The sequence below is a fragment of the Apteryx mantelli genome, chromosome 29 (genome assembly GCF_036417845.1).
Source record: "Apteryx mantelli isolate bAptMan1 chromosome 29, bAptMan1.hap1, whole genome shotgun sequence".
NCBI lineage: Eukaryota > Metazoa > Chordata > Aves > Apterygiformes > Apterygidae > Apteryx > Apteryx mantelli.
In genome coordinates, this window is record NC_090006.1 from 2,203,443 (window position 1) to 2,217,449 (window position 14,007).

The 14,007-nt window shown below is 48.1% G+C and overlaps 1 protein-coding gene across 6 annotated transcripts in view; it reads right to left on the minus strand.

Moving 5' to 3' along the window:
* Positions 1–12,097, minus strand: part of AAK1 (AP2 associated kinase 1) — an 82,885-nt gene extending 70,788 nt beyond the window's left edge. For 3 of the 6 annotated variants that reach the window (XM_067312480.1, XM_067312479.1, XM_067312483.1), the window contains exon 1: positions 11,767–12,096. In XM_067312480.1, coding sequence (XP_067168581.1) covers positions 11,767–11,929 — 163 coding nt within the window. In that variant the 5' untranslated portion in view covers positions 11,930–12,096. Of the gene's footprint in view, positions 1–11,766 lie in introns of all 6 variants that reach the window. The other 3 variants (XM_067312481.1, XM_067312485.1, XM_067312482.1) reach the window with 2 other exon arrangements.
* Positions 12,098–14,007: the final 1,910 nt, after the last annotated feature.

Below are 14,007 nucleotides of genomic sequence, written 5' to 3' on the forward strand. Positions count from 1 at the left end.
GAGAATTACACATCCAGCTCTAGAGCTCCAAGTCTCAAGGTTTGGGTGCGAGGCTCTGCACTCTTTCACCAACAGTAACCATTTTGAGCAGCAACAAATTCTCCATGCAGCAGCCAGGCTCGCATTTGAGCTGGAAACAATTTGGTCTCCCCAAAGCAAATTTGCACACGAGCAATACAGTCTGCACGTTTTAATGGCTTAACACAAGAGCAGCCTCCATTGCCGGCCAGCAACAATCTGTTACGCAGCTTCACGCTGAGCATGTTAGCTGGGCACAGAAGTCCAGCACTGTGCCAGATACAAAATGCAACTGCTCCACAACTGATTTAGTGGGAAAGTGGAAAACAAACAAACCAAAAAAACCCAACCTTCCCCCCAGAACAGCTATGAAGATCTCCAGAGCCATGCACATCCATTAGGCAACACACACTTTCAAGGCAAAAAACTGCCTCCAATACTGCAGCAAAGCCCAACGCGTGCAGCCAAAGCCCTGCTTGTAAGAAACCCCCCTCATTAGAAACTCAAGAAAGCAGCAGCTCGCCCAGTTCCAGCTGTAGCATCGGTTAAGCTCTAGTCTTTAAATACCACCAGACAAATTTTAATAGAGTACCTAACATATTTAACATAGCAAAGGATTTCTTCTCCCAAGGTAAATCAAAGGCTTATACTTACTCAGAGCTGATGGGCCAGATTCTCAGCTAGGGTAAAGCAGAGCCTTAGTTAGCCCTATGCAGATTTACCATAGCTGAGAATCCTAATGCGATTATCCAGTATTACTAACATAATTATAGGGCCCCTCGCTTAGTGTCATTGCTGCAATATCTAGGCCATGACAAGACGGATTTGGATTCACAGGCTCCACCCACTTCTGGGTACTTTTTAAATAGGCAAGACAACATCATAGTTAATGTTAGCATGGCAGTCAGCAGCCAGCAGTGCCTAAACCCCTCCACTGGGCAAAATGATGGGACCAGAAATGTCACGCGACACAGAACCAGAAGCATGTGCTTGACCTCTCCTAATTTTAGGAGAGCAAGTCTAGCTGGCTAGAGTTTATCGCATGTTTGCTGGCGTTTTGGTGGAGGTTTATTAGCCATGACCCCCACAACTGCAAACAGCCACTAAATATTTAAATCAGCCCAGGCATTTTCATTGCATTGATGACATGGGAAAAGGTTAATTGCTTCTCCCTTACTTCTCTGGGTTTTGCTTTGATAGGTCTGAGTTTAAGCTGTTTAACTCCATTTCTTCACATTTTTCACAGCCATATCTAATAACAGAACTTCAGGACTGAACTTGTTTTAATGTTCTCCCCCAAGCAGCTCTCCCTCAGCTCCTGGCCAGCTCCCTGTAGAAAGTCAAAAACGGAGCTGTAAACCACAAGGTAGACAGAGAAAGGAGGAAAAAAGAAATGGAGGGGGGAAAAAAAAGGAAAGCAAATTCATCTCTGGCATGCAACAGCATATTAAAAGTCTGAACCATCAATGGGCAAGATGCACCCTATGCATTAACCTTTCATTCCCTTTTAAGTTTTAGTTTGAGGGTAGAAATAACTTCTCGCACTACCTGTTCTGCAAGAACGGATTCAGAACACAGCCTGGACACCTTGATCGAGGGATTGAATCTTAAAACATTTGAGAGCGCAATTCCATCAAAAACAGCAGATCACTAAAAGCTATGGGACTGTATTACCCTTCAAAGCAGGAAGCGTGCTTAGACGTTCACACGGGTATATTTGGTAGGCACGTGCTCTGCTTTAGTCTTGTGCCTCCACTTGATTCCTCCCTGACAGGCCGACTTAGGAACTCAAAAGCTGAGGAAGCAGTGTTTTATTACTATGCAGTAACATACACTGGTTCCAAGCAGATTACTTTGCAAAGCAGATTCAGTCCCTCTCTGTTGTGACAATTTTAGTCCTTGAATCTCCAATCCAAGACTAAAATAAATAAATAAATAAACCACACACATTACGGATCATGAATAACTCACATCTTAAAAAAAACAAAAAAAACGTTTAGTTACCAGCCAGCCCTCTAAAAAGCACATTTCAACTGCTATTATTCCAAGCAGCTGCTAATAGCATCCGAGATCTCGTTCATCTCCAAGTGAAATTAGCTATGGCATAAACATGCTGGGGAGCATGACTGTTTTGAGCGATCATCATTGGAACTGCAAAGCCAGCAAGAAGCTGCAGCAACTGCATGCAGCTGAAAAGCTTCACTGGAAATGCAAGGAAGCAAAGAACCACGTCTCCAGGAAAAGAGTGAAAAGCAACACTAGTTCAGTGAGAGCAGGTCTCTGCTGAAGGTTGGGGCGAGGGGGAAAAGAGAAAGCAAGATCAAACTGCCCAGGGCAGGGACTGGTTTTTAACCGGACTTGCTTGTAAGGGCCAGTCAGAGAGGGCTTACCAGAGCCCTTAAGTGCTATGGTAACAGCAAACTCCATTCTGAAAGCAATTATGCAAGGATCCAAAGAGAGCTCATGGCAACAGACAAGTTAAATATTTCGGAATTTCAATTACTATGGCAGCACCCAGACATTCCTATTGAGCAAAGTAGCACAGAACACATGAGAGAAATCTTAACATATACATTCTAGGAAAAACTCAAGTTTACAGCTAATGTGATACTACAGGAGATCCACAACACCCTTATTGTGTGGAGGTTTGTTTTAAACAAATTGGGATTTTTCTCCTGCTTAAACCTAGAAATCCAGATTTCAACCTTCTCCAGTAAAACTACAGATATACTCTTGAGCCACAGAAGCACCATCTCATCAAGTAACACAAAAAACACAAGCTAAGGACTACATAATATTCCTCTAGAAGAGGATATGCTAATCAAACCCTGAAGTCAGCAATGAACTTTTCAACTCCTCAGTACATGCCAAGCATGGAGAAAGGTTTCTACTATCACACTAGGCAGCTCTCAGGGAATTCAAACTACTGGTTACAGTCAGGAGCATGCGGTATTCATCATTCAGCACAGCAAAAAACACAGCCATGCATGGAGCAGCACTTTGGAGTTTTTCAGAGTTACACAGGTGCAGAAGAAGAGAGACATGATAGGCGTATGCCTGGCTGTTCATTTATCAGATATCCAGAAACAGGAAGGGGTTGCAGGGGTCCAGAACAGCAGTTGACAGACCGGCTCTTGTGACTGTTACCCACAAGCCCACATTTGAGATTTAGTTCACCAGCTTGCATGAATTTATGCAACTACTTGAGAATCCCAATTTACATATGCGTGCCCAATTTACACATGTACATATCTCTAGCCTGCTTGGTGGCAGAAACAGCTTCAAAAGTACAATGCAAGTGCTTCTTACCTGTTAAGATTGAAGCTAATCAAAAGGTAAAAAAACACCATCTGTCCCCTATGTTCTCAAAAAAAGCATCATTTGTATTTAAAAAAAATTCAACCCGTGTTTAATCCAGTCACACGTTCTGCTGACTAGCTGTGTTAGCAAGGTTGAGTTTGTGTATTTTCCTGTGGTCTCTGAAAAACACTGCACCATTAGAAGATACCGGGTGTTAAGTCTCATGTCATGATCAGCTGCAAGATCACCGCTATTTGCATCTAGGGAGGCTCCTTTCCTAAGACAACTCCTAAGAGGGCGACATGCAAGCATATTTTGTACCGAACACAGCCAGTGAGCCTCAGCAGGCACAAACAAGGGCAGCCAGGCATCTCCCAGGAGCATGGACAGTCTTTGTTCTGTGTTTGCATGATGTGACACAGGGCCCTAGTCCACGATAAAAGTTCTCCAATACTATGGTGACATGAATATTAATGACACTGTGGTTAAAACACCAGACAAGGAGTTAGGCTTGCATTTAGTACAAAGGCTTTGTCACTGCTTTCCTACCTAGCCCTTATCGAATTGCTACAACTTTATGGGCTTCAGTTTCTCACTTGTAGAATAATTTGATGAGCCTTTCTTCCACCATCTGTTTGTCGATTTGGTGGAGAGAGCAAGGGCAACAACCATGCACAGAACCACGTGGTGTACGATACCTAGCACAGGGGTGCCTTGACATTCTCCGATGACCTGAAGCAGTACAACAGTTCAAACCACAACTGGTAAGTGGGTATAGAGATACAAGGGTAAACTCATTTATTAATCACGTATCTGTAAGTACCCATCCTAACTCAAAAGGAACAGGTAAGGCCAAAAGAAAGACTCTGAATTTCAGCAGAAAGTTTCTTGCTGACAAATCTGTATTCAAGGCACCCCAGCACTGATTCTGATCCAAGGCTATGCTGCCCCTTTCCCTTCTCTCTGCCATGCTGCCCCTCCTTCATCCACTGCCATCACACCCTTCACAGGCCAGTACTCTGTGTGGTACATTAAGATTTTATTCCCTTACAAACATAACCAAGAAAAGCCACGGGAACACGCTAGATCTCACCAGCTGACATCGGGAATGGCTCCTTGCATCGTCTTACTTGCATCCAAACCCTTGTAAAAGTGAATTCATTTATAAGAAGGCTCTAATGAATATGCAGCCACCAAATAGCCCAAGTCAGAAAACTCTCACCTTTGCAAGCAGAGCTTGCTTGGAATTCCTGGGAAGTATTCCGTGCACACAGGGCTCGGGTCTGTATTGCCTCCTACCCAACATGGATGAGTTTTGCAGAGCCCTCTGACATGTTTGCAGAACTCTGATCAAAGACACAGGAAACCTGCAAATAGAGAATCTTGCTGTCCCAGTCACTTAACCGCCCTTTCTTACACCTCCGCTTAGCTCCTGCCTTACCCCCACCTCTCGATCCAAAGAGGCATCACAACAACTCTTCCCTCCAGCCACCGTCTCCTGCCTGTTTGTGCCAAATCCCAGGGGCTGGCTATTCCTAGTTATTCATTTACTCTCTGCACCCCACGTGCATGTCTGCCTAATGAGGGGGTACTACAACAACCTACCTAAAAAAAGAACAGCAGGTGTATCAGTGTGAGAGAGCACACACATGCTTCTCTTTCACAGATCCTTCTCATAACTTAGAAGGACATATTCTTTTTAAGAATTACACAATATTTTTCACGCAGTCATCCATTTACATATCCTCTGCTATCAGATACTTTTTGCTAAAGGTCATAGAGTTATTTGACCACAGCCCAAGAGGCAACAACAGCCACAAATATCTTCATGTGAACAAACTGCAGTCCTAAGGCAGGGATTTCCTATCGATCCACTTCACTCCTCTGAAGCAGCAGCTAAACGTTAGAGAGAAGGTCTTACTTTCCGAAGCATTTTACAAGTCAGAAGCAATTAATCCTTCAGAGGCTCGTAAGAGGTAACTAAAGTATCACTGACTTACCAGATAGGCCTCACAGAAAAGACACACAAAGCAATGAGTTTGTACTTTTGTGCTCCACTGCCATCAGTGCTGGTTATTTGTGTTCAAGTCTTTTAAAACACTTTGAAAGTCTTGAATTTTATACCATTGACACTGCTTATTCCCACAATCCTGAACAGTTTTCACATGCAATGTAGGATAACAGTATAGTCACAAAGCTTTTCTTAAAAACAGGTATACTGCATCAAACCAAAGGTTCGTCCTGCTCACTGCAGTGCTTTGAACAGAAGCTGATGTGCAGCAAAAGCCTGCAAGAACCAGGCCTTGCCATGCTCTTCGTGGAGCATTCTGCACTTCTTTAAAAGACAAGCTTTGAGTTTATTTTATTGCTGTCATAAGAGTTTTGCAGCAAAAGCACACGTCAACATTGCCAGCATGACTTAGCTTACAGAAATACAGGAGAGAAGCTAGATTTCGGGGTCTGAATAACAGCTTCACAAGACCATGTATTTTACTATCACACCCTCCTGAAGAGCACACCAAGTGTCTTTTTTTTTCCTTTTTAAAGCATACACACACACTCTGGGGTCTCTTCCTTATTATAGCCCTATGAACACTAAAGACGAAGTAAAAACATCACGTTCCTAACGCTGAATGAATCAAGTTCAGACCTATCGTGCCCCTTATCACAGTAACAGCTCCCAGCTCAACTCTCGCGTGGATGTACATGTATGCATGCAAAGTCTCTGCTTGGGCAACTCGGCTGCTGATGGCTTTTTTTATTTTTAATCTATGAGATCACCCATCACTGGTACGTAATTTGTTTCTGCAGAATCATGAAGCAAACCAGATGCTAAGAGCATCTTGTTCCAAAAAGGTCTTTAATCCAATCCTGTGACACATGGCCTGGGGTCCTGATGTCAGCATGGGTTCTGACACAGAGCGAGCATTAGTTTATGCACAAATCACATGGGTGCCAAGAGCACTCCCATTTAAAACACACAGAGGCAGCATTGGGGAGAAAACACAGACTGCAATTAAAGCACTCTATCTGGAAGGCCAGAGATCAATTCCTGCCTTGGCCACACATATTGTGCATTGCTTCACCTTCTTATCTCAGTATAATATTTCCCAGCAGCCCTGCAAGGAACGGAAGCACATTTTAATAGTCCATGCCAGGGCTCAGATACTCTGGCAATAGGACAGCAAGAGCTCCTTCGGTTAGAGCAGCTGCAGCAGCTCTCCTCTGATTTCATGCTACTGCATCATACTGTAGACAGCTATCAATAACCTTCAGTTCATTCAGAGGCAATTTTTGTAGCTTCCACAAAAGAGGGAAGGGAAGACTTCCACAACAAGAAAAAGCCCCAATGGCAGAGAATTACCTTGCAATGGTGTTTCACTTAAGCCTTTCCAAACCTCCTCCTTGCGCTTGTAATTCACTGTCAGTATTGTTCCTACGCTCACAGTAGTACAGCAGACAGTATCCAATTTAAGGAGATAGGTTTCTAACACATTACTGCCACAAGGGCATCTCTCTTCCCCCCCCATCCAAGAACGAAGCATCCTTTCCTGGAATGCTTGTTTATTCAGTTACCTCTTGTTATCAAAAGAACTCTGTAAACTGAGCTCGCTGTTGGCATGTTTCTCCTCAGAGACTTCCTGTGCTCTTCCACATGTGAAACACAAGAAACACTTACTTAGTGCAAACCAAGGCACATGGGTTGTGACTTTCCGAAGAGCAGCAACAAGTCTTGCAGCTGGCAAGCTGCTTTCCCAACAGGCACAGCCTCAGTTTGTCCAATTCACCACTTGCACCTACCAAGGAAGCAGTTTCCAGTCTCCATGCAAGTGTGCATACCTGACCAGCCTGACCCCTTATTAGCCATGATTAATGCAGGTGGGTGAGCTTGGAAAGCAGCGAGTGCTAAACCCAAAGTGGATTCCAGCTTGTCTTCAGCACATTTATAGTTTACCACCTGCTCTTTTGAACTATTGACAGCTCCTATGCACAGAAGAAAAGGGCCATGACACAATAAAAACATCATAGGAGTATCTGTTCTTCTTGGATCCAAAATGTCATTGCTAGGGTCACAACCAGAGGTTAGTAACCTCTTTGTATAGAGCTACCAAAACTGTTCCGCAAGCTTTTAACGGGATGATTTTAGCCTATCTCCCCCCGGCAGGATGCCAAATCCAAGCCTTCTTACACTTAAAGTAACTGACAACTTCATAAAGCTATTGCAGCACTGCTTGAATTAGACACTGTTTTGTTTTTTCAAGGAAGGCTCTTTCCTGGGAAGATAACTGCAGGAAACTTGCCCTCCCATGACTGTGCTGGGCTAACATAGCCAGTAAACATGCTTTTAGCCACTATAGCTGTTACATAAGAATCCAACCACCCCCATGTACAATCCCAGACCCATTCTTTGAAGTGCTGCATAAAACCTACCAGGGAGCATAGATAACGCAAGTCTCCAGGGCTGTACAACTTCTTACACAGTTAATTCCATTAACACCTTCCTTCCCGATTACACCCAGGGACATGGTACAAACACAGCCCCAACAACATCTGTGCAACCAAGCACGTGGGATACCTTGACATTACCAAACAACTCACTTGGGATTCTTTACCAGATTGCCTGGGTTGTACATTTAAAAAACAGATTACTATAACACAGAAGAGCCAATCCCTTACCTATCAGTGCAGAGCACAGTGTACATGCTCTGCCTCACAAGGTACACACAAAGAGCAAGGGTTTATGATGTCTGGCACTGGACATTTTGAAACATATTTTAGCCAGCAGCACACATGCTCACATGTATCTGATAAGTTTCAGTGAAATATCTGACAATCATTAAACCTATTTCCCCTCATTTACACAGTTTTAGGGGGGGAAAACCCACAAGCAACAACTCAGAAACTAATATTAATTGAAAAAGCAACTTCTCATAGACATGAAGAAATGCAGCCTTTGACCCATGCTAGAAGACCAAGACAAAAAAAAAGGAGCCTAGCTAGTATATGCATCCGTCAACGCTTATATACCTTGGATCAATTCAACACTGTTACAACCTTGCAGGTATGCAGAGTAATACAGAACATAGCCCCCTGAAACCAGGACGCTCGTGCAATCTCCATCTAGTTTGTTTTAGCTCAGTGGAGCACACGTTGCTTGCGGTACTTCTGACATACATGCCTATCCACAAACTCCTTAGCAAGTTTCTGGCAACATCCTTTAAACCTTCCCGCTGCCCTGCTCCTCACCCATCACAGAGACATCCTCCTTCTAGCTCCAGGGTTTTGTTTTGTTTTTAAAGCAAGCTGAAACAAAAAGCAGCATCAATTTGATCACACTGCTTAGTTCCTTCTCATAAACAAAACAGTAAAATAGTAGCCTGACTCACCTACCTCAAATGCCTCCTGGGCACTCACCTCGCCGCCCTGGTGAAACACCAGTCACATTAAAGTCCCTAACAGCCCCCTCGCTCGCCATGAGAGCATAACTCAGATGTCACCAGTTTTAACCCTGGTCTTGCAGAACTCCAAGGGCAGCAGTACTGGCTTTTCACAGTAGTTAATCCTCATGCAAACTTTGACAGGAATTTTTCAATAGATTAATCATGCTATTACCTCGAGTAGAGGAAGATGACTACAGAGACTCAAAGAATCACCTATTGCATTATACTGTTTGCAGAAAACACTGATTTACCGGTATTATAACGCCACAGACAACCACTCAAATTCCTTCTATATTATTCCCATCTACTTCCTTCCAGACGGAAGGACCTTGACTTGTTCCTCCCCATCCAGGAAAGCAAGTATCCAGACACAACTATCGGGGGGGGGGGGGGGGGGGTGTACCAAACCGCATTGGATATTTTGGGGGATCTGTCCAAGGAACTGACAACACGTGGAGATATCTGCCAATCTGCCATCTGGCACACTTCACTGTGCCTGCGTTTAAGGACTTCCCGTCTGAGCCAGAGAGCAATCGTCTTCAGCAGGGTTGCTCAGCAGAATTGACAGTGGCTGGTCACAGCTTTGACAGACAGAGGTAAACCCCAACACTTCAATTCCAAAAGTTCTGGTTCAACCAGTTCCTCAGCCTTGCAACTCCATCTTCCCCACACCATCCATCATCGTTTCGGAGTCCTCCTTTTACGCCTTTTTTTACATCTCATTTATTTTCTATGCTTCACATGCTGCACCAACACACAGGCCCCTCCTCTCCCTTCTAAAGCAAGGGGGATGAGAGAGGTTTCTTTCCCAGACAGGATATTCCATCTCCTCCGACAAAGTGCTTCCCAGGGGAATTTTCCTTTCAGCAGAAGCAGCCAAGACTTCACAAGTCGGCTCTCCAATACTGCTGAGCCAGGCAAATTAACACCACGTACAAAAAAAAGTTTTCTAGACAAGGATTCAGACCTCAGTAGCGCAGGGTCTGGGTTGCCAGACAGCTCCCCAGATCTCTAGCTGAGTCAGTGAAAAACGCTCCTTACTAGCACTTCTGGATCACTGACAGCTACACCAAAAGGCCAGAAGTACGCAAAGCTGCTGCGCTTATGACTGGTGCTGTCTCCCCAGATGACCTACGAGGCCTTTCTAGTGTTGATAAAGGAAAATTCATTCTCCTCCATTCCCACCAAAAGGCAACAACCTGCAAATCTACAAGCCACCTTGCTCATGTCTCCTTGGAGACTCCAGTCACCATTCAGGGGGATTTCTGACTGCCTGTACCAGGAGTCTAACCCTGAAGAAAATACCTGCCCAGCACATTTCACCCAGAAAACTTCCTTTGCCTTATGGCACGGTCAGAAAAGGAGAACATCGTGCCTACTTTACAGCCCCGTGCAAGCAAATTAACGGCTGTAGCTAACATTAGGCCCATCCCGCAGCCCGGCGGAGAACCCAGGAGTTCCAGAGAAAAGCTCTCACAAGCGGCAGTTCCTTCAGGACAGCAGGGCATGGAGGGGAGGCCCTTCTCCCACAATAATCCTTCGCCCACACAGTCGGCGCTGCAGCCCAGCACCTTGCTGGCTGCAGCTTCGGCGAGCCGAGCAGGAGAGCACCCAGTGGCACACAGGCTCACATCCTGCTGCTGTCAGCACCAGGGCAGGACCTGCCAACAGAGTATTCATCAGCAAAAAAAGTCTCTGTTTTCCCATGTTACCAGGATGAGGCCAGTGTGCATAAAGGAAGACTGTGATGGCTACTCAGGTTTAACTTGTCTAGTTCCTAAACTCCTAGGGCCAAAAGGCCTTAGGACTATCAGCCAAGGCAAATCCATATTGCAAATTCCAGTTCAGGGGAAGAAGTGTGTGTGTGGGGGGGGGGGGGGGGACATGACAAAAAAACCCCACTGCATTTATGAGCTGAAGGACTGTTTCTGGTGTTCCTCTCAGCCTGGCACTGAGCAGAATCTATGCATCAGAAAACCATCTCTGAGAAAAATGGTCACAAATCTATATTCCTTCATACTGAGATGATTTTCACAAACCTGTACACAAACACACGGGCCCCTTTTAGGTCTCACATTTTAAGGTTCTTTCTGTAAAAGCCAATACAGGTCCTCCCACTCAGCTCTCGTACACTAGCTACCCTCTCCTTTGCAATTACAAGATCGAAACAAAACACTTTTCACCAAAATCACAAAGAATGCTGTGCAGGATTTGGCCTGGGAGTAGGTCTAAAGAGACTAACATCTCTCTGAAGGTTGAGGCTAAGGTTACCAGCCAGAAACACTCATAAGATACCCTATGGCCCAAACAAATGAAATGTAAAATGATAGTTAAAGCAGCAGTGTTGGTTACAATTAAAAAAAATAATACCACCAGCTTTCTGCACTGCAAGGACTGTACCCTTAGGGAGCTTCATAACCCCTACTATTCATTTTTTCTTTCAACAATGTTTTACTTTCAAGAAAAAAATATGCAATTGGGTTTACCATTTTCCTTGCAGAAACCTCACACAAACAGCAATCCCCCATCTCAGATAAGAGCTAGCTCTACTCAGCCTATGTATGTGCATGATAAACACACAAGGAATTTACTCCAGGGTTTCCTTCCCCTCTCCCAAAGGTAGGAAAAGAGGGAATTGGCTGAAGAAAGTTAGAAGACTGCTGCCTTCTTTGTTTACAGGTACATTGCACTCCACTGGAATACATGATGATTTTGTCTTCATTAAAAAAATATACGTATACAAGCTGCGAAGCGGGAAAAAACACGAACTTCAGAAACGCCTGCAATTCCCAAAGATTTTAAACCACGAGAAATAAGGCAAACCCCGCAAACCCGCACTGGGCTGACACAGGGGGAAACCCAGGAACGTCAAAGCCGCAGAAGTGTGAGTCCCTCAAGGACAATGAAATATGAGGGGGGGGAAAAGAGGGAGGCCACAGCCGCCATCCCCAGGGAAGGGGGAGGAGGGAGAAGGGCCGCGAAGCAGCAGCAGGCCCGGGCACCTCACCTTCGGCCAGCACCTCGTCCACCGTCACCTGGCAGCGGCCGATGCTGAACACCCGCCCGATGTAGCCGCTGCCGGGGCCGCCGCTGCCGCCGCCGCCGCCGCTGGCGCCCGAGCCCGGGCCGGAGCCCCCCTGCTCCCGCCGCGAGTCGAAAAACTTCTTCATGGCTCAGGGCCGCCGCGGGGGCGATGCCGCCGCCGCCGGGGTCCCGCTGCCGCCGCCGGGCTCCTGCGAGGCGGGGGACGGCGGCGCTGGGAGCCGCGGTCTCCTCGGGCTGTGTGTGTGGGGGGGAGGGATTCACACCTGCAACAGCGGGGTGCGGGGGAGGCGGTTAGTGCCGCGCCGCGGCCCCGGCCCCGCCGCCCCCTCACGGCGCCGCCGCCGCAGCCCCCTCGCGGCGCCCCGGCCAGGCCGCCCGGTACCTCTGCGCGGGCGGCGGGTGCCTCCATGCAGCCCGAGCCGGCCCGGCCCGCCCCAGCCGCCGCGGGTCACGGCGGGGGCCGCCTGCCGGCAGGGCCCGGGGCCCGCATCGCTGCCTGGCGGAGCTCCCGGCGGCCACCGAGCCCGTCAGGGACCGAGCCCGCCGCCGCCCCCCGCCGGCCCCATCCGACCAGGAAATGGGCTGTCACAGGAAGTCACGGCTGCCGGCGGGAGCACCGCCCCCGGCTCGCCGCCGCCGCCGCCGCCGGGCTCCGCTCCGCTGGGCCCGGCCCCGCCGCCCCCCGCGGGCGCCCCCCTCCCGCCGCCGCCGCCGCCGCCCGCAGCGCCGCCGCCCCCTGCCGCCTCAGCGCCGCGGAGGGGCGAGCGACCCTACTGAGGGGGGTGGGGGGGGGGTGTAATGGCGGCGGCCGGCCCCGCCGCGCGGCATCCTGGGAGCGGTAGTTCCGGCGGGCGCCGTGGCGCCCCCCGCCCCCGCGCCGCGGACTACAACTCCCGGCAGGCAGCGCAGCGCAGCGCGGGTAGCCCCGTTATGCGGGGCCCTGAGGCGATGAAAGGGGGGGGGGGGGGCTTCTCACATCTCTCCGTCTCCCCTTCTTCTCCTGTCCCCGCCGGCGGGGACGCGCTCTCCGGGCTGCCCCGAGGCGCCGGGGGCACTGGAGGGGCGGCGGGCTCCATGTGCTCCCCCCCAGCTCCGAGGGAGAGCGCGGGGCCGGGCTGCGCGCAGAAATCCTGTCAGGGAGGGCCGCGGCCCGCGCCGGGCGCGCGCGCTCTGCGCCGCCACGAGCGGCCGTTAACTGCATTTGTACACATGGGTTTTCTCAAGGGTGCACTTACGCCTTGACATTTTCCTGTCATAATAATAAAAACTCTCTGCCGTGACATCTTGTCGGGAAGCTCAAGGCTTGCCTTCATGCAGGCCCTGCTTGCACCTGATTGAGAATCTCAAAAAAAAACCAAAAAAACCAACTACACGCTAAAGAAAATAACTCCTCGCCCCCAAACTGTACCTGGGTGGGGAGCAAAGAGCTGGTCGAACAAAGGGACTCCGCCGTACCCCGAAATCTCAAAATTTGGCGAGTGTTTTAAATCTATTGTGGCTGATTTTGTGCAGCCTGACTCAACGCTATTTCTAAGTGAATTCACCAAAATCGGATGTTTGTTTAGTTTCCTGTTTCAAAGCAATTTGGGGGTTTTATAGAGGCCTCCCGGGTGCTGATCTGCGGGTGCTCAGAACCTTTGAGGACACGATGCGTCCACGCACCCAAAGCACTCACTGACCTTAGCATATGGACTCCAGGACTAAACCTCAGATTTACTGTTAAATTCTGTCTTTTTCCTCCTGCCCGCTCCAGTACACATCTAGTTTGCAAGCTTGCAGTGAGATGTTCATAAGCAGCGATGTGGCTAATCCCAGGATTCCCAAACCCACGAGTCAGACTTCAAAGAATGGTGAGTTTAGTTTGAATCTTGTGAATTTTTCTTTAAAGGCACTTTGGGTTCTTTTCAGCCTTTTTCTAGTTCTCAGGACTTGGGAGAGCTTTAGATTGCCACAGCCAACTGTGTCTGCAGCAGCCATCTCTGCTTTCCACACATGTTAGCTGGGAAGGCCAGAGCCAGGATTTTGAATGGCAAAGGGGAACATTAAACCAGCAAGAATTGGTTTTCCTAGCCTGCAACCTGGAACACAAAACCCTGCGGAGGCTGTGGCTGCGAGAGGAATGCCTCTGTGAAAGCCGTGCTCTCATGCTCTCATTCCTCAACTCTGACTGGGGCAGAAGGTGGGGCAAAAGAGGAAACCAGAA